Raw genomic sequence first — 20,479 nt, forward strand, 5'->3', positions numbered from 1 at the left:
GGTGTGGGGGCTGTGCTTTGGCAAAGTGGGTGGGGTTATATCCTTCCTGTTTGGCCCTGTCCGGGGGTATCATTGGATGGGGCCATAGTGTCTCCTTACCCCTCCTGTCTCAGCCTCCAGTATTTATGCTGCAGTAGTTTATGTGTCGGGGGCTAGGGTCAGTCTGTTATATCTGGAGTACCTCTCCTGTCTTATCCAGTGTCCTGTGTGAATTTAAGTATGCTCTCTCTAATTCTCTCTTTCTTTCTTTCTCTCTCTCGGAGGACCTGAGCCCTAGGACCATGCCTCAGGACTACCTGGCATGATAACTCCTTGCTGTCCCTAGTCCACCTGGCCGTGCTGCTGCTCCAGTTTCAACTGTTCTGCCTGCGGCTATGGAACCCTGACCTGTTCACCGGACGTGCTACCAGTCCCAGACCTGCTGTTTTCAACTCTCTAGAAACAGCAGGAGCGGTAGAAATACTCTTAATGATCGGCTATGAAAAGCTAACTGACATTTACTCCTGAGGTGCTGACTTGTTGCACCCTGGACAACTACTGTGATTATTATTATTTGATCATGCTGGTCATTTATGAACATTTGAACATCTTGGCCATGTTCTGTTATAATCTCCACCCGGCACAGCCAGAAGAGGACTGGCCACCCCTCATAGCCTGGTTCCTCTCTAGGTTTCTTCCAAAGGTTTTGGCCTTTCTAGGGAGTTGTTCCTAGCCACCGTGCTTCTACACCTGCATTGCTTGCTGTTTGGGGTTTTAGGCTGGGTTTCTGTACAGCACTTTGAGATATCAGCTGATGTAAGAAGGGCTATATAAATTTGATTTGGGTTACTTGCTCTGTTAAACTTGAACTTTAATTTCTTAGTAGCATACTCTAGGAATTTGTGGGATTAACAGGGGGAAGGAAAGTTTAGTCAAGGGGATTAAACTTCTCCCAAAAATACCTGACCTGTATGGTTCATGGCTCAAAAATCTAATTAAAGTTGACTGTAATATGACACAATTGTCCCAAATAACCATCTGTTAAGATTTAATTGAAAGTAGCACTAAGACTAACAGGATTTTCTGCTCCTTTGTAGCCACCCCACATACAGTATGCAGGTGTGGTCAGTTAGTTACTGTAGCAGGGGATAAGATGTGGGTGGACGAAATTATTCACAATGGGCTGTTCATGCTATAAAAGAATGCTTGAGCACAAACACTACATACTTTTTTCAGTTAAACATGCTTTAGATAATGTCCCCATGTCATATTTCTTAGAATATAGTGCTAAACAAAAACAATGTATGTGTGAAGTAAAGAGTTGAGTTTTTTGGAGAACCCATTACCAAAACTGCAGAGCTTATGTTTGATGTCAATCGAGACTGAGAATATCTACTGATGGCAAAAAAAACAAGCCTCTCTTGATCTACAGGCCTTGTCCTGTGCAATGAAAGGGGGCAGAATGTTTGAACTGCATGGGACAGTAGTGAGATTAGCAGTGTTATGTTAATGGTGCAGATGGAGATACCATCCCAGAGCGTAAGGCTAGTGGTGACGACGCTTGTTTTATTTAGGGAAACACACAGTTTTGTTAGCTTGATAAAGTGGAAGTTAATTGAAAGAGCAACTCAATGCCGGCCTTGAGGGAGGCAGACGTCACTGAGCAAGGACAATAGGTTGGGTATTAACCAAAGTTAAACTGAAAATAGTCAAATAGAAAGACTAACCAATTGAAGCATTGTGGGATATAATTAGTCAATGCATATTTTAATTTCTGTTTTATTCTTTCTTATCATGGTCTGTTATGGAGAGTTTGCATGCCCAATGAGATATGAGGACTTGGGATGCCATATGTCATACATATAGTGACACCACAGAACAATGAGACAGATATTTCACCGGATGTATCAATGTGTAGCATCCGCTTGGCGTTTCCACTCACTACCAAATAGGGAAGCCATGTGTCCGGCAGTGGGAGAAGCTGGAACGAGATGGATTTTGGATGACATTCTGCACATTTTCTCATCGATGAACCATTTGATCTCAATACCGTTTTCTGTTCCCAAAACTAGAATCTGTTACGAACAGAGTGGACTAAGACATGTAGACTTGACCTTTTGCTAAAGTTTTTAAAATGTTATTGTTTCGAAGGAGTGCAAAGGCGAATTGAGTTATTGCAACCGCGCACTTCACAGAGTAGGCGTTCCCTAATGTAAATATGCAAATATATGCTAAAATTCGCCAATAGGATCTCGTAAACTTGTGCTTGGCTCTGCCCACCTCCTTGCTTGTTCTGCCCACATGACTCATTTGTTTCCATTTGGTTTAGTTGTAATATTTGGTGACACCATCAGTATGACCTCATTTAACATGGTCATTGCACCTCTAACACTCCACACAAGGGCATTGGGGGCAGAGATGAATAACCTTTTTTCTTCTATTCATCTGGGTGATAAGGCTACAGAGGATATCGTGGAAAGTCCTTGGCGCCAGGTCAGTGGCTGGAGTGAAAGATCTTGAAAAGAGAATGACCCTCTCTTTCCATACTTGGGTAAGCCTCTTTTGGGGATGGCAGGCTGCTGCCTGAACCAGTATTTGGGCGAAGGAGACATGAATATGATGAGTTTTCCTCTCTCAATTAAATTCAATTTAAAGGGCTTTATTGGCATGGGAAACATATGTTCACATTACCAAAGCAAGTGAAATAGATAATAAACAAATGTGAAATAAACAATAAAACATTTACAGTAAACATTACATTTACAAAAGTTCCAAACGGATAAAGACATTTCAAAAATTATATTATGTATATATACAGTGTTGTAATGATGAGCAAATTGTTAAAGTACGAAAGGGAAAATAAATAAACATAAATATAGGTTGTATTTACAATGGTGTTTGTTCTTCACTGGTTGCCCTTTTAGTGTGGCAACAGGTCACACATCTTGCTGCTGTGATGGCACACTGTGGTATTTCACCCAATAGATAGTTTATCCAAATTTGATTTATTTTCTAATTATTTGTGGGTCTGTGTAATCTCTCTCTCTCACACACACACACACACACACACACACACACACACACACACACACACACACACACACACACACAGAGGAAGCCACTTTAGAATATTGAGAAGCACCCTGGAATTCATGAATAGTTTGCTCCACCCCTCAAAGAAGGGTTCCTGCTATCTAGAATCCTTGGGACGTCCATACCCCCCTTTGAAGTTGAAATGTAAAATGGTTAGGTAACGGTTAAGGGTGTGGAGGTCCAAAGAATCACGGATAGCACTGCCCCATAAAGAAGGGCTTGTTTATACTTTGATTTATACGTCACTGGCTCCGCCCTCAAATCAAAACGTCCACAAGGACATTTGACCAAGGAAATTGGGATGTTTCATCAGCCTATGGAAGTCAGCAGTATTTTGTGGTGCCGAACACTTCAGAGTGAAGAGCAACGTAAAGTATGTCTGCTTTATACCTTTTGATATCGTGGTCCATGTGTTTGCATGAACTGCACGAGCCTCTGTAGTCTTTTACTAAAACTCTGACGCAATTATTTCTCGTGTGCTGTCAGATGTACTCATGTTACTCGCTTTTGAAACAATACATTCATGGTTATTGTTTTGGTATTAGAATGATCGGTGGTATTTATTTGTTTGAAACCAATAGATGTTTACCAAACATCTGACAACGAACGTTACCATCATTAGGCGGTTGCTAGGCGGTTGTTTTAGACGATAGCTAACTAGCATATTGCTAATATTGTATTGTAATGATCAATTTCATTAAATACGTGCAGTTTAAATTTACATTACTGCAACTGTTTGCCGTGTGAAATTGTTAATTAATTATTGCTTAGCCAGCTCGTGCTAGCTAGCAAACAAACAGTATTGAGTCAACTAACAAACGTTATCTAACGTTCGTTAACAATGTAATGTATATATTTAACTAGTTAACTAGGAAACTACACATCAACGCACTGTGTGGATGTGTGTAGCATACATATGGAAGCGTTCGTAAATTCGCTCTGGAGTGCGCTCTGGGCGTTGGTGTGTTTCGCTCTCGGAGCGTTCAATTGGACGCTCTGGCCTAGGAGAAGCGTTGATCCGAGCGTCCCGACCACACAGAGGCACCCAAGCTAACAAGCTACGGTTGGCTAGCTTGTTAGCTACTTCGAGACACAAATGAGAGTATACCTCACTCTGACCATTTTACTCGCCCAAGCAGAGCTGGTTAGTCTGTTTCCATGTTATCCAGAGCGTTGGTGTATGTAACTGTGTAACAGATTTTTTTGTCGATGTTTATTGGCACCGCCCATATTCAACGGGTGTTGGGCGTTAGTCATCAGTTATTCTGCGCTCTTGCACGCTCAGACGAGAGTGCTCTGAAATCGGAGTAGATAGCCAGAGTGAATTTACGAACGCGCACTAAGGTAGCTAACTAGCAAACCGATCTTAGACAACTTTCACAGGTTAGTGTAATAAACTCACCAAAAGAAGAAACGTCCTCTCATCATCAACTGCGTTTATTTTCAGCAAACTTAACATGTGTAAATATTTGTATGAACATAACAAGATTCAACAACTGAGACATAAACTGAAGTTCCACAGACATATGACTAACAGAAATTGAATAATGTGTCCCTGAACAAAGGGGAGGTCCAAAGTAACAGTCAGTATCTGGTGTGGCCACCAGCTGCATTAAGTACTGCAGTGCATCTCCTCATGGACTGCACCAGATTTGCCAGTTCTTGCTGTGAGATGTTACCCCACTCTTCCACCAAGGCACCTGCAAGTTCCAGGACATTTCTGGGGGGAATGGCCCTAGCCCTCACCCTCCGATCCAACAGGTTGTGCTCAATGAGATTGAGATCCCGGCTCTTCGTTGACCATGGCAGAACACTGACATTCCTGTCTTGCAGGAAATCATGCACAGAACGAGCAGTATGGCTAGTGGCATTGTCATGGTACCACATGAGGGAGGAGGATGTCTTCCCTGTAACGCACAGCATTGAGATTGCCTGCAATGACAACAAGCTCAGTCCGATGATGCTGTGACACACCGCCTCAGACCATGACGGACCCTCCACCTCCAAATTGATCCCGCTCCAGAGTACAGGCCTCGGTGTAACGCTCATTCCTTCGACGATAAACGCGAATCCGACCATCACCCCTGGTGAGACAAAACCGCAACTTGTCAGTGAAGAGCACTTTTTGCCAGTCCTGTCTGGTCCAGCGACGGTGGGTTTGTGCCCATAGGCGACGTTGTTGCCGGTGATGTCTGGTGAGGACCTACCTTACAACAGGCCTACAAGCCCTCAGTCCAGCCTCTCTCAGCCTATTGCAGACAGTCTGAGCACTGATGGAGGGATTGTGCGTTCCTGGTGTAACTCAGGCAGTTGTTGTTGCCATCCTGTACCTGTCCCGCAGGTGTGATGTTTGGATGTACTGATCTTGTGCAGGTGTTGTTACATGTGGTCTGCCACTGCGAGGACGATCAGCTGTCCGTCCTGTCTCCCTGTAGCGCTGTCTTGGGCGTCTCACAGTACGGACATTGCAATTTTTTGCCTTGGCCACATCTGCAGTCCTCATGCCTCCTTTCAGCATGCCTAAGGCACGTTCACGCAGATGAGCAGGGACCCTGGGCATCTTTCTTTTGGTGTTTTTCAAAGTCAGTAGAAAGGCCTCTTTAGTGTGCTAAGTTTTCACAACTGTGACCTTAATTGCCTACAGTCTAAGCTGTTAGTGTCTTTAATGACCGTTCCACAGGTACATGTTCATTGTTTATGGTTCATTGAACAAGCATGGGAAACATGTTTAAATCCTTTACAATGAAGATCTGTGAAGTTATTTGGTTTTTTACAAATTATATTTGAAAGACAGGGTCCTGAAAAAGGGAAGTTTTCTTTTTTTGCTGAGTTTAGTAGCCAATAGACAGGTCCTTGAGCTTGGCATGACTGTTGTCTGTTAGCTGCAGCTAGCACTTTTTGATGTGTTGCATCAGTTTGGGCTACTGGCAGGTAGCTTACGCTATCTTGATGGCTGCATTTTACAGTTGTAGCTAGCCACTTCAGTAGCAACATTTTTTACATTTAATTTTCAAATTGAGGATCATGTGTTGACAGTTGTGGTGTTTTGACTTTAGTCAGTTGTGCATGGACAGGATGGTGTCACTTCTATAACCAGGATGATATCACTCTCATTTTCAATAGGCCTATTCTTGTTCTTCCCACCTGTTTTAGAATGGTTTAGCTGGCAATAGGTTTCAATTTTTATTTGCGCTCACTGAGTTTGATGTTCAGGTTGGTCATTATGCAGAGGACAAATTGTTATTTTTTTGCACCTTCTGACTCTTTCATGGGGTCGCTCTTTGCATTGGAGGTGTTTATTTGTTCACCTTAGTATTCTAAGCTGATCGATGGAAATAAAAATGCTTTCGTCATGATAATTACAGGGACATTTTCAGAAATGTTTGGGGGCAAATTTGCCCCTAGCCTGGTGTATTTCCTAGACTGGTCAGTTGTCATAGGGAATGTATTGGACCTTGAGGAAGGAGGGAGGGACCCTGTTGGCTTGGTTCCATTGGTTTGAGGTTGCGCAGTTCACTCACAGCAGTATGTCCTTCTTTGCCTAGAAAACAGATTGTTCCATAACTTCAAACAGCTGGACAACTATTGACAATGACATATGAAATGTAGCCGCCCATCACGTAGCTCCAAGGGTGAGCTACCCACTGAGATTAGAATGCTGAAAGGACACTCTTGAATTCCCCACACTGACAGAGTGCCGCATTTGTACAAACCTCTTAAAAAGTATCCACTCCCCAATTAACGCTACTCTACCCGCATTACACAGTGACCCGGTTTGTCACGTGATTCTTCTGGTCATGAAGTCTGCAGTCATTAGTCAAACATGAAATGTAGGGCTGCAATTTTCTGATCCAGTCATGTTGAACAGTGTACCCATTAATGGGTATGTTTGTTACAGTTAAAATGTGTTTTTTTAAGAGTAGAGAAAAATCTAAGTATATTAGTTAATTGCATAACTCTCCTCAACAATGTAGTACAATATTGATCAACCTGTGCAATCTCTCTACAAATCCCCCTTTTAGAGACTGGTGAGGGCAAGTGACCGGCAGAACAACCCGTCGACCAACACTCCTCTCTATCCCACACGCCGGGACTGAGAGAGACAATAAATCCCCCATACCATACTACTTCCACCTTAATATTATTTCTGTGGGTCTTCTCATCTACATTGTGTGTAAGCCTAATGGTAGCCAATATCTATGTATTTCAGTGTCTATGACTGCCATGTGGGTTTAAAAAGAAGAATAGTGAACTTTACCAGTGGGCAGGAACACTGTCTATAACCACTAAGGGAACCCACTCTTTCCATTTACTTGTACACTATAATAACTAAGCAAATCATTTGGTCTTCAGTGTTTTGTGTGTTATCTTTTAGCACTAGCAAGTTTAGGACACCATGATAACAAAAAACTGTCATACTGGCAGAGAAGGGGCTAGACCTGAAGTAAACAGACATGTTGTTGACAGTGAGAGTCAAAACAATAACATGCTTTGTGTAGAGTGAGCAACAGTCCCTAATGAGATTAACAGGTTGGTTAGTCTTGGGATAATCCTTTTAGATATGTTTACAAAAGCTCAGTGAGGCACCTAATATTCACTACCTACTGTACTACAGAGGGAAGGTGGGGGGGGGTAGTAAAAAGCACCACAGCAAAAGGCTAAATGCAATCCAAATGGTATTAGGCCAATTAGCCTAGGCCTAGTAATTAAAGTCTGCTGAAGTAGTCCTATCCATTGTATACTACAGCCTACCTATTACAGAAAAGGGCAGATGGACACTAAACCCTTTCAGCCTGGAGGCTCCAACGAGCATGTCTGATTTGAGCTTTCAGACGTAACATTAGAAGAGTTGAGCATTAGCTTCTTCACAACCTGGTTTCACACATCCACTCACGCATACACACAGGCCAGCCACCCTGCGTCACTCAGACCATAGAGGCTATCTCGAGAGCTTATTGTGTGGGCAGAACAAAAGACTAAACCTCTCAGGCATTGCGCATGAATCGCTGGCAGGGAGATTCCCAGAGGGCACATTCCCAGGGCCAGAGATGCGGCCTGCCTAACTCTAAAATGGCTACGTTTTACATTTTGAGTAATTTAGCAAATGCTCTTATCCAGGGAGGGATAAGTGCCTTGCTCAAATGCACATCAAGAGATTATTCACCTAGTCTGCTCGGGTATTCGAACAAGTAACTTTTCGGTTACTTGCCCAAGGCGGGTAATTGCTAGTTTAACTCTTCACGCCGAGCAGAGCACACTGGTATCTGTTTCAGCATGTCAGTCTTGCGTAACTATTCAGGTGTTAAATCAACCCCTAGAGAGCACAGTCATGCTTTCCGTGTTTTAGAACAGTTTTTAGAGCTATACTGAACAAAAATATAAACGTAACATGCAACAATTTCAAAGATTTTACTGAGTTACAGTTCACATAAGGAAATCAGTCAATTGAACTTCATTAATTAGGCCCTAATCTATGGATTTCACACGACTGGGCAGTGGCGCAGCCACGGGTGGGCCTGGGAGGTCATAGGCCCACCCACTGGGAAGCCAGGCCCACCCACAAAAGGGCTTTAGTACAGACATAAATAATTTTTGTTCAGTATGATTTCCTGCTATTCTACACATTTTGCCATGGGGCTCAAACATGAACAAAATCAGTGGAGGCCCCACGCCATAACATTTTTGTGATTTTTGTTTCTCCGTGACTGTTTGGTTTTTATTTTGGTGATAGTTCCTAAATACACTGCTCAAAAAAATAAAGGGAACACTTAAACAACAATGTAACTCCAAGTCAATCACACTTCTGTGAAATCAAACTGTCCACTTAGGAAGCAACACTGATTGACAATACATTTCACATGCTGTTGTGCAAATGGAATAGACAACAGGTGGAAATTATAGGCAATTAGCAAGACACCCCCAATAAAGGAGTGGTTCTGCAGGTGGTGACCACAGACCACTTCTCAGTTCCTATGCTTCCTGGCTGATGTTTTGGTCACTTTTTTTGAATGCTGGCGGTGCTTTCACTCTAGTGGTAGCATGAGACGGAGTCTACAACCCACACAAATGGCTCAGGTAGTGCAGCTCATCCAGGATGGCACATCAATGCGAGCTGTGGCAAGGTTTGCTGTGTCTGTCAGCGTAGTGTCCAGAGCATGTAGGCGCTACCAGGAGACAGGCCAGTACATCAGCAGACGTGGAGGAGGCCGTAGGAGGGCAACAACCCAGCAGCAGGACCGCTACCTCCGCCTTTGTGCAAGGAGGAGCAGGAGGAGCACTGCCAGAGCCCTGCAAAATGACCTCCAACAGGCCACAAATGTGCATGTGTCTGCTCAAACGGTCAGAAACAGACTCCATGAGGGCCCGGCGTCCACAGGTGGGGGTTGTGCTTACAGCCCAACACCGTGCAGGATGTTTGGCATTTGCCAGAGAACACCAAGATTGGCAAATTCGCCACTGGCGCCCTGTGCTCTTCACAGATGAAAGCAGGTTCACACTGAGCACATGTGATAGACATGACAGAGTCTGGAGATGCCGGGAGAACGTTCTGCTGCCTGCAACATCCTCCAGCATGACCGGTTTGGCGGTGGGTCAGTCATGGTGTGGGGTGGCATTTCTTTGGGGGGCCGCACAGCCCTCCATGTGCTCGCCAGAGGTAGCCTGACTGCCATTAGGTACCGAGATGAGATCCTCAGACCCCTTGTGAGACCATATGCTGGTGCGGTTGGCCCTGGGTTCCTCCTAAAGCAAGACAATGCTAGACGTCATGTGGCTGGAGTGTGTCAGCAGTTCCTGCATAAGGAAGGCATTGATGCTATGGACTGGCCCGCCCGTTCCCCAGACCTGAATCCAATTGAGCACATCTGGGACATCATGTCTCGCTCCATCCACCAACGCCACGTTGCACCACAGACTGTCCAGGAGTTGGCGGATGCTTTACTCCAGGTCTGGGAGGAGATCCCTCAGGAGACCATCCGCCACCTCATTAGGAGCATGCCCAGGCGTTGTCGGGAGGTCATACAGGCACGTGGAGGCCACACACACTACTGAGCCTCATTTTGACTTGTTTTAAGAACATTACATCAAAGTTGGATCAGCCTTTAGTGTGGTTTTCCACTTTAATTTTGAGTGTGACTCCAAATCCAGACCTCCATGGGTTGATAAATTTGATTTCCATTGATAATTTTTGTGTGATTTTGTTGTCAGCACATTCAACTATGTGAAGAAAAAAGTATTTAATAAGAATATTTCATTCATTGAGATCTAGGATGTTATTTTAGTGTTCCCTTTATTTTTTTGAGCAGTGTATATAGCTCCATTATAATTTGTACATACATTATATATGGGTTTAGTCGTTTAAGCTTACACTGAAATAATTTTTACCATGTGTGTCTAAATAAAAATAAAATTAATTAAACTTATATATATATTTTGGAGTGGAGACAATTTTTTGGCATTGGCGGCCCGCCGCTGCTGAATGAATACAGGGGAAACGCTGATACATGCTCTTGGTGGAATGCAAATGAACCTTGTGACAGTGTTGAACTTGGTAATATATATATATATTTTTTTAATCTATGTAGGCTAAATGCCAAAGTGGTTGTCTTACCACGTGGTATTACTTCATTAGGATAACATTTTTTACTATCTGTATTCTGGAAACTTGATATGGACTTGAATATGTGATAGAATATAGCCTATTATGTACTAGAGTATAATTAAGCAATAAGACACGAGGGGAAATGTGGTATATGGCTAATATACCATGGCTAAGGGCTGTTCTTATGCGCAACGCGGAGTGCCTTGACACAGCCCTAAGTCGTGGTATATTGGCCATATACCACAAGCCCCTGAAGTGCCTTATTGTTTTTATAAACTGGTTACCAATGTAATTAGAGCAGTAAAAATAAATGTTTTGTCATACCAGTGGTAGATGGTCTGATATACCATGGCTGTCAGCCAATCAGCCTTCAGGGTTGTAACCACCCAGTTTATAATAGACTACACAACAATTGTTTCTGACTGAAAGTTGGTCAGCATGTCTTTAACTCAGTAGTCCTCCAGGAAGGTTATAAGGGGATTGCGACGCACAGAGATATTGGTGTTCGCGTCCATGTCTGCTTCTCAAAGCTCTCTCTGTCAGTTCGTTTTTTATTTTCATAAAGCCCTAAGGCGAATAAATGTATTTCTGGGAAGTTCCATAATACCAGCATGCTGTTTCTTAGAAGAATGTGTGGTTTGGTTGTCTGGAAACATGCAGGAGGGAAATTTAAAACATGGACCAAATCCCAAAATGGAAGAATTACTGGAATTACCAGATTAGGAGGAACCACTAGTGTGGCATCAAACACAATTGTAATGTCCCGACTTGACCAAATATTATCCATCTTAGCAGTAGGCTATTCCTTTGCCAGGGAAATTTTCTTGAATGTTGTTTGCTCACTAATCAGTTAATCAGTTTGTTATTCCAGAGACAGTTGGTTTGCAAACAAGGATTGCACACAAAACAAAGTAAAAAAATAAATAATCATATTTCATGTCATTAGCAAGAACTAATAGCATACATTTTGGCTATAGACTTTCTTATATACTCATGAATCTGCTTCTCTACTGTGTTTGACCTTAGGATCTCTCCTGCTGCATCTCAGCTCGTGACGCGTTTTCACTGCTCTGATCAGCAACTGCCTCGGCTTCACAGCCTCGGCCCCAGCTCCCTCCACAGACAACCATGGTAGAAAAGATGGCCTCCTTCGGCCGGATCCTGCTGCGACGCAGGGCACTGGATTGCTCCGATGAGGGAACCCGCTTTGCCCGCTGCCTCTCCACACTGGACCTGGTAGCCCTGGGGGTGGGCTCCACCCTGGGGGCAGGGGTGTACGTCCTGGCTGGTGAAGTGGCCAGGGAGAAGGCTGGACCTGCCATCGTTCTCTGCTTCCTCATCGCTGCACTCTCCTCTATGCTGGCCGGACTCTGTTACGCCGAGTTTGGGTCCCGCGTACCCAAGACGGGTTCGGCGTACCTGTACAGTTATGTGACGGTTGGTGAGATCTGGGCCTTCATCACGGGATGGAACCTCATCCTCTCCTATGTCATCGGTGAGTTGGTAGATAGGAAATCGGCTTCCCATTGAGCTACTATGTTCATGGATGGAGGTTTGTTTCTAGGATGGCTTATCCTCTTTAGTTTGGTTGATGTTTTGCGTCATGTTAACCTATTCTCCTTGGTCCTCTGTCCTTAAGGTACAGCCAGTGTGGCCCGAGCCTGGAGCTCTACATTTGATAATCTAGTGGAGGAGAAGATCTCCTCCTTCTTCAGGTCTTCCATGGCCATGAAGGTCCCGGGGGGCGTGCTGGCTGAATACCCTGACCTGTTTGCACTCATCATCGTGCTCTTATTAACTGGTGAGGACTCCTCCAGCATTGTCAACCAACATGGATAATGTTGGGGCCCGGGGAGGCAGCACATAACTAATAACCCCGTCATAAAAGCTGTATGTACTGTATTGTAATGTGACTTGGTCTATCTCACCTAGCTACCTGAAAGATGAAAGCACTAACTGTACATCGCTCTGGATAAGAGCATCTGCGAAATGACTCAATGTACAAATGTAAATTTGTGTTATTCATGCCATCATGTTGCTTCCTCCAGGACTGCTGGCATTTGGAGTGAGTGAGTCTGCCTTGATCAATAAGATTTTCACTGGGGTCAACCTGGTGGTGCTGGGCTTCATCATCATCTCAGGCTTTGTGAAGGGAGACACAGACCACTGGAACCTCACCCTGGAGGACTTTGTTAATACCTACCCCAACTACACCAACACCTCCAGCATATCCCAGGAGTGAGTCCTTCATTTAATATGGCTACCAGCTGAGATTTAGCTGTAGATTCCATTATAGACCAATCGTACGGAGTAAATCATGTTCCTATGTGACTAGCTGTGTTTGATCTCTGCATTTGGTTTCAGAAATATAACAGTATAACCATACAATTGGATTTTGTCCCCCTGCGTCCTCTCTGCCACTCAGGGTTGTGGATAAGATGTTTGGCTCAGGTGGTTTTGCTCCTTTTGGCCTCAGTGGCATTCTGTCCGGTGCTGCTACCTGTTTCTACGCATTCGTTGGTTTCGACTGCATCGCCACTACCAGTGAGTTACTTACTTTGCTCCAGAGCTAAACAAACTCTTGACAGTTTAATACTTTTCTGAGAAGTAGCCATTATTTACTATTTTACACCTAGGGTTACTATACATAACTTTAACCCATTTTATAAGAGATTCTCCAAAATTAAAATAGTCAAGGTATTTATATATAAATTCTAGTCATACTTTATCAAGTTAATTGAGCTATTTACTTTGCACTAGCGCTAAACATTAGATAGGTCCACCTCGTTTCTTCTCGAGTCACTTACATTCCGTTATTCAAAATGTAACTTTTAAAATGGTTGCCAATTTTAAATAGTTGCTGCCTTGAAGTTCTCTTTGGTGGTCCTGTCTCATAGTGCTGCCTTGTATTTTCCCACAGGCGAGGAGGCTAAGAACCCCATGCGTTCCATCCCCGTGGGCATCGTGGCCTCTCTGCTCATCTGTTTCTTCGCCTACTTCGGGGTGTCTGCAGCCCTCACCCTCATGATGCCTTACTACATGCTGGACACCCGGAGCCCCCTGCCAGAGGCCTTCAACTACGTGGGCTGGTATCCTGCTCGCTACATCGTGGCTGTGGGTTCCCTCTGTGCTCTCTCCACCAGGTCAGTTAGGCTGATAGATCACACTATGGCTACTGTTCTATAGCTCCCTTAACGTATCCACTACGCTCATCGGTACTTAAGTCACTCTGGTTTTGCTATGTAGTTAATGTTTGTTGTTTTCCTAGCCTGCTTGGGTCCATGTTCCCCATGCCGAGGGTGATCTACGCCATGGCAGAGGATGGGCTCCTGTTCCGTGGCCTGTCCCGCATGAACACGCGCACCAAGACCCCCGTGATGGCCACCATTGTCTCTGGCTGTGTGGCATGTGAGTTCAGCCCTCCGCCCTCTCTCTGTTCATACATCTGGTTCTGCTCTACTACCTATGGGTTCCACTGTAGTCATTTCCTGCTGTTCTCTGTGTTCGTGTTTATGTATGAAAGTAGGAATGTACAGCATGAGGGAAGACCGTAGAAAAATATTCTCTGAACAACGGAATGCTGTTTTTTGTTCCATTATTTTTGAATAACTAGTGTAAATAACCAACTTCATGGAGTACATTGTCTTTATATAGTGAGAATGATGGTAATGAAGCAACTTCATGGAGTAGATTGTCTTTATGTAGTGAGTATGATGGTAATGCTAATTTTGTTACCTCTCCCTGTAGCTCTGATGGCCTTCCTCTTTGACCTGGCTGCCCTGGTTGATCTCATGTCTATAGGGACACTGCTAGCCTACTCACTAGTGGCCATCTGTGTGCTTATCCTCAGGTAGGTGATGACTTATACCACATTATTTTAAACATAGTTTAATACCTAACCTAGCATTTATGATATTGAAATGGGGATTATCCTCCTATACTGGATTTGCTTATAGTATTTTACATGGCATGCTCAGTGTGAATACCTCCCATGTTCCAGGAGACTGACCTGTCTGTCTGTTCAGGTACCAGCCCGGCACCCTGAGCTCATCCAGTCAGACAGAAAAGCTAGTGGAGCTGGTTGGAGGGGAGAAGGTGGCCCGGGGGGACAGTGGAGATGAGTATGGCCTGGATCTGGAGGACTGCCCCCTCAGGGAAAAATTCACCCCCTGCCTCCTCCTCTTCCCCAGTGGTGCCTTACCCACCAAGACCTCCGGGAACATCGTCTATGCCACCACGGCTATTATCTGTGAGTGACACCTCTCTCACCCACACTTACCGTCTTATGCGGTTGACCATTGGTTGTTTTCAAAGCAGCTCTTTTTGTTGTTGAGAAAGCTACTTTTAACTCGCTCTCTCTTCATCCTTTCTAGCGGTGCTCATCACTGTGCTGTGTGTGGTGCTGGCAGGGAAGCTGGATGAGTTGATGGAGGTTCAGCCTGTGTGGGTCACTGTGTGTGTAGTCTTGGCCCTGCTCTGTGCCCTTTGTGTCATTATCATCTGGAGACAACCAGAGAGCAAGGAAGCTCTCACCTTCAAGGTCAGTTTCTGACTATTTAAACAGGTCCAGTGTTTATTCATGTTTTACAACCAGTTTATAATCCAGCTTGATATGCAGTAAAAGTATGACTAACCTGTCCCTCTTCCCTCTAGGTGCCCCTACTGCCTTGGCTGCCTCTGTTCAGTGTCTTTGTCAACATCTACCTCATGATGCAGCTGGACCTGGCTACGTGGTGCCGTTTCGCTGTGTGGATGGCCATTGGTGAGTTAACGTGACATTATACACAATAGGAAATGTTTCTAAAGTCACAATAGAATCACATGCTAAGTCTGTTTTTATGAGCAGCAGAATGTTAACTTAATTTGTGTGAACTCCTCTAACCATTCTTCTTACTCCTGCCCTCAGGATTTGCAATCTACTTCTTTTATGGGATTTGGCACAGCAGTGCTGCAGCCAGCAGCACCCCTGGGAAATATGAGCCTGCCCTCCAGACCAAGAAGAAGCCCATCTACCTGGGGGGAGACGAGAGTGAGGTGGAGGGGATGAGCCCCTGAACGGCTGGAGGAAACCCCACACATTATACCTCTGCAGTGAAGGCAGACAATTCAACTGACTGACACTACAATTCATCAGTTTTTCCTTCTTTCATTTTTGGGATATCTCTGTTTTAAGCTTTATTGGACAGTTGAGGAATGCTATTTTTAACAGTTGAAACATTGCTATTAACATTACTAGTGATTTTATTTATTAGAAGTTAGTCTCTTCCAATTTGATTGTGTCTGTGCCTCTAATTGTTAGCTCCTGGTGTCCAGCAGCAATATGAACTTCAGCTGGCCAGGAGTGTTGGTTAGGGCCATGTGTAAACAGAGTACCAGTGTGTCTATGGGGTTTACAATCTTGGTCAGAGCCTCGGTGTACTTTGATCAACAGCACAGGGCTAGTGGATCGCTGGCGTAGACAAACTGTCCTCCATCACCTGTCACAGAGCAATGTATTTAACAGTAGGGCCTTGTATGCCTTGTGGCAGAAACGAGTATTTATCGTTGGTGTCCGCTTGTTCTGTAAGATGAGATATCACCACAGAGACGTGGGAACTAAATATCCTAAAGGCATTTATGAACAATCTGTTGTCATGTCTTTGTCACTTAAAATGTTTTTAAACATATGGTAAACTAGTCAAAGTAATGATGTAAGTTATTGTCTTCACGGTGGTTAGTCCCTGTGTAACTGAAGCATTATATGCATATTAGGTTCATCCGAAGAATACATGGAGATATTGTAGCTCTTCCTTAAAGTTGATGAAACGACATCCTGGCACCACTACATTTAGCTGGCTGCTGTGTCATCTTAATTTGATATATTTTGGGCCGTACTGTACTCTTGTACCCTCACCCTTCATGTATCTCTGTTTATCTCTCTGGAGTTTGGCTTTACAAATCAGAACTACCCTTTTGTTTATATGGACATACTTGAGTTTGAGATTTCTGCCTGCCTCGAATGCTTGAGCTGTCTACAGATGTGTAATAAAGACCAGTACTCCGGGGGTCTATTCACTGGCTCTGTGTTGAATCTAAAAGGCAGTAACTTTAGTCCTGGTCATGCACTACCACTGATGTAACTTTAGTTATAGATTCTTGTGAAAACATGTTAGCAAATGTTTTTTTTTAGTTTCTGTTGAAACTTGTTCTTGGGAGCTTAGCTGTCGAGTTTGCATCATTTTATCTAAACATTCTATTCTGTAGAATTGTTTTATATGTAGTTCTTTTATGCCTTTCAAATTACATTAATCAAGTAATGTCATTTTATAGATGTTATTGTATTCTTACATGTACAGTTTTTAAAGTACTCTTGATGACCCCCTTTCTTTAATGATTTACTTTATATAGCAAAACTTTTCCACCACCAAATGAGTGAGACTTCAACTCGTGATTCCATTTGCTATTAATCACTAGTTGTGGTGCTGCTTGACCAAAATGCAGTGGGCATTGAAGACACTAGGTCAAGGACATAAGGAATTTGACCAGCAAAATCTGCTCTCTAAATCTGAAGTATATTTGTGCTCAGCTGTAAAGACACGAGTTGGTGAGGATAATTGAGTTCTATGGTTTCTTAAAGGAAAATGCCATCCAAAAACTGATGCATTATATGATGCAAAATGCATCATACCAACTGTATTTCTGTATTTAGAAAATGATATCTTAACTTGATTGTTGACTTGCAAAAGATGTTGGGCCGATATCAACAATGGACTAATGAAACAAATACCAAAATAGTATTTGTGTGGAGTTTTCCTTTTAAGTGAGTTGTTGTAGTACAGTAAAAGCTAATGTACAGTATGTGTATAGCTGTAACATATTTGTATAAAGCTGTATATTATACAAATGGACACTAATTCAAAGGAGGTGTTTTATACTTGTGCTTCTTAACATACATTTTAACAAACTATTGTTTCTTGAGAACTTGTAAGAATCTCAAAAAGAAACCAGTGCCTGAAAATACCGCCCGCCTCAGATACCAGGGGCTGGTAAACCAAGGCTCATATCAGGCCATAGTACTGATTGATCAGTACTACTCTAAATGCTGTCACATAAATATCAATTATATTTTTGGTCTTTGGTTTTATATACTGTGAATATATGTCATGTAGAAATGAGCTGTATTTTCAATGTCTTTTCTAAATAAATGTTTATTATAATGACATTCTATGCCTTTGTTGATTCTCAACAGTAGATTGAATTATTTTAGTATAATTTTTTTATTAATTAAATAAATGTTATAAAAATCAATAAGCTTATCAAACCGAGGGAAAATCCATATCCATTTCCTCCACATCTACAGATTCACAACACTTAAATGTTGCAACTTTTGGAATGGCATTGAATGCCTAATATCTACCTGAAAGTATTTATTTTGGTTCATGTGTTAAACATGACAAGCGTTCAGATTCTCCTGGCTCTGTATCCTTTGTGTCATTATCATCTGGAGACAACCAGAGAGCAAGGAAGCTCTCACTTTCAAGGTCAGTTTCTGACTATTTAAACAGGTCCAGTGTTTATTCATGTTTTACAACCAGTTTATAATCCAGCTTGATATGCAGTAAAAGTATGACTAACCTGTCCCTCTTCCCTCTAGGTGCCCCTACTGCCTTGGCTGCCTCTGTTCAGTGTCTTTGTCAACATCTACCTCATGATGCAGCTGGACCTGGCTACGTGGTGCCGTTTCGCTGTGTGGATGGCCATTGGGGAGTTAACGTTACATTATACACAATCAATAAGAATTGTTTCTAAGTTCACAATAGAATCCCATATGATTTGGCCACTCTATATTTGAACTTTAATGTTCTTGAACTTTTAAATAAGAATTTGTTCTTAATTAACTGACTGGCCTAGTTAAATAAAGGTTAAATAAAATAAAACATTTAATGTTGTGCCTTGTAACCATTCACAAGGTAAATGATTTAGTGTGTGCTGCCCTCTTGTGTTTGTATATGGCATTGTACTAATGGAGACTTCAAACAGTTGTTTCACAGATAGAACAATGAGACGGATGTTTCACCAGATGTATTAATGTGAAGCAGCCGGTTGGCGTTTCCACCCATTACCAAATATGGTGATGAGAGGAAGCCCAGTGGCCGGCAGTGGGGAAAGATGGAGTGAGATGTATTTTGGCCAACCTTCTGCTAATATTCTCATCGATTAAACATTTGATCTCAATACAGTTTTCTTTTTGAGTTATTGCACATGCGCACTTCAAAGAGTAGCCGTTTCCTAACGGAAATATGCAAATACATGCCAGAACGCGGCTTGGCTCTGCCCACCTCCTTGCTTGTTCCGCCCACTATGATTCAGTTGCTTCCATTGGAAACAACAGGTTGTGGTCTAACTTTAGTTAATACAAAAATTATTTGGTTATTTTCTTATCAAGTGTTCACAATTTAATAGGGAGTATATATTATCTTTGTAGTACAAATAGATACATCACTGTCTTAACATTAATGACCAAAAGTATGTGGACACCAGCTTGTCAACCATCTCATTCCAAAATCATGGGTATTAATATGGAGTTGGTCCCCCCTTTGCTGCTATAACTGCCTCCACTTTTCTGGGAAGGCTTTCCACTAGATGTTGGAACATTGCTGCGGGGACTTGCTTCCATTCAGCCACAAGAGCATTAATGAGGTCGGGCACTGATGTTAGGCGATTAGGCCTGGCTTGCAGTCAGCGTTCTAATTCATCCCAAAAGTGTTCAATGGGGTTGAGGTCAGGGCTCTGTGCAGGCCAGTCAAATTCTTACACACCGATCTTGACAAACAATTTCTCTATGGACCTCGCTTTATGCACAGGGGCATTGTCTTGCTGAAACAGAAAAGGGCCTTCCCCAAACTGTTGCCACAAAGTTGGAAGCACAGAATCGTCTAGAATGTTATTGTTTGCTGTAGCATTAAGATTTCCCTTCCCTGAATCTAAGGGGCCTAGCCAGATCCATGAAAAGCATCCCCAGACCATTATTCCTCCTCCATCAAACTTTACAGTTGGCACTATGCATTGTGGCAGGTAGCGTTCTCCTGGCATCCGCCAAACCCAGATTTGTCCGTCGGACTGCCAGATGGTGAAGCATGATTCATCACTCCAGAGAACACATTTTCACTGCTACAGAGTCCAATGGTGGTGAGCTTTACACCACACTAGCCGACACTTGGCATTGCGCATGGTGATCTTAGGCTTGTCTGCGGCTCCTCGGCCATGGAAAACCATTTCATGAAGCTCCCGACGAACAGTTCTTGTGCTAACATTGCTTTCAGAGGCAGTTTGGAACTCAGTAGTGAGTGTTGAAACCGAGGACAGACAATTTTTTACGTGCAACACACTTCAGCACTCGGCAGTCCCTTTCTGTGAGCTTGTGTGGCCTACCACTTCGGGGTTAAGCTGTTGTTGTTCCGAGACGTTTCCACCTCACAATAGCAGCAGTTGACCGGGACTGCTCTAGCACGGCAGAAATTTGATGAACTGACTTGTTGGAAAGGTGGCATCCTATGACGGTGCCACGTTGAAAGTCACTGAGCTCTTCAGTAAGGCCATTCTACTGCCAATGTTTGTCTATGGAGATTGCATGGCTGTGTGCTTGATTTTCTACACCTGTCAGCAACGGGTGTGGCTGAAATAGCTGAATCCACTAATTTGAAGGGGTGTCCACATACTTATTTTTATATAGAGTGTACATCCAGTTTAACCTTCGGAATATCAATTTCTTTCAACTGCTTGTTGAATAAACAGTGTTTTTCCAGGCTGGGGGAATATTTTGAAATG

General features: G+C 43.2%; 1 protein-coding gene across 1 annotated transcript; it reads left to right on the plus strand.

Annotated features, from left to right (window-relative positions):
- Positions 1-3,239: 3,239 nt before the first annotated feature.
- LOC129863465 (cationic amino acid transporter 3-like) lies at positions 3,240-17,873 on the plus strand. Its single transcript, XM_055935488.1, has 12 exons — positions 3,240-3,445; positions 11,699-12,167; positions 12,312-12,473; positions 12,721-12,910; positions 13,098-13,216; positions 13,593-13,815; positions 13,941-14,080; positions 14,420-14,522; positions 14,698-14,921; positions 15,046-15,212; positions 15,326-15,434; positions 15,579-17,873. The coding sequence occupies exons 2-12, from the start codon at positions 11,801-11,803 to the stop codon at positions 15,725-15,727; spliced, it is 1,953 nt and encodes a 650-aa protein (XP_055791463.1). The 5' UTR covers positions 3,240-3,445; positions 11,699-11,800; the 3' UTR covers positions 15,728-17,873.
- Positions 17,874-20,479: the final 2,606 nt, after the last annotated feature.

This window comes from Salvelinus fontinalis, chromosome 10 (genome assembly GCF_029448725.1).
Source record: "Salvelinus fontinalis isolate EN_2023a chromosome 10, ASM2944872v1, whole genome shotgun sequence".
Lineage (NCBI taxonomy): Eukaryota > Metazoa > Chordata > Actinopteri > Salmoniformes > Salmonidae > Salvelinus > Salvelinus fontinalis.

Coding starts and splice junctions, on each gene's coding strand:
- LOC129863465 (XM_055935488.1), top strand. CDS start 11,801: ATGGTAGAAAAGATGGCCTCCTTCGGCCGGATCCTGCTGCGACGCAGG. Junction 13,217..13,592: donor CGACTGCATCGCCACTACCA/GTGAGTTACTTA, acceptor ATTTTCCCACAG/GCGAGGAGGCTAAGAACCCC. Junction 14,081..14,419: donor TGTCTCTGGCTGTGTGGCAT/GTGAGTTCAGCC, acceptor CTCTCCCTGTAG/CTCTGATGGCCTTCCTCTTT.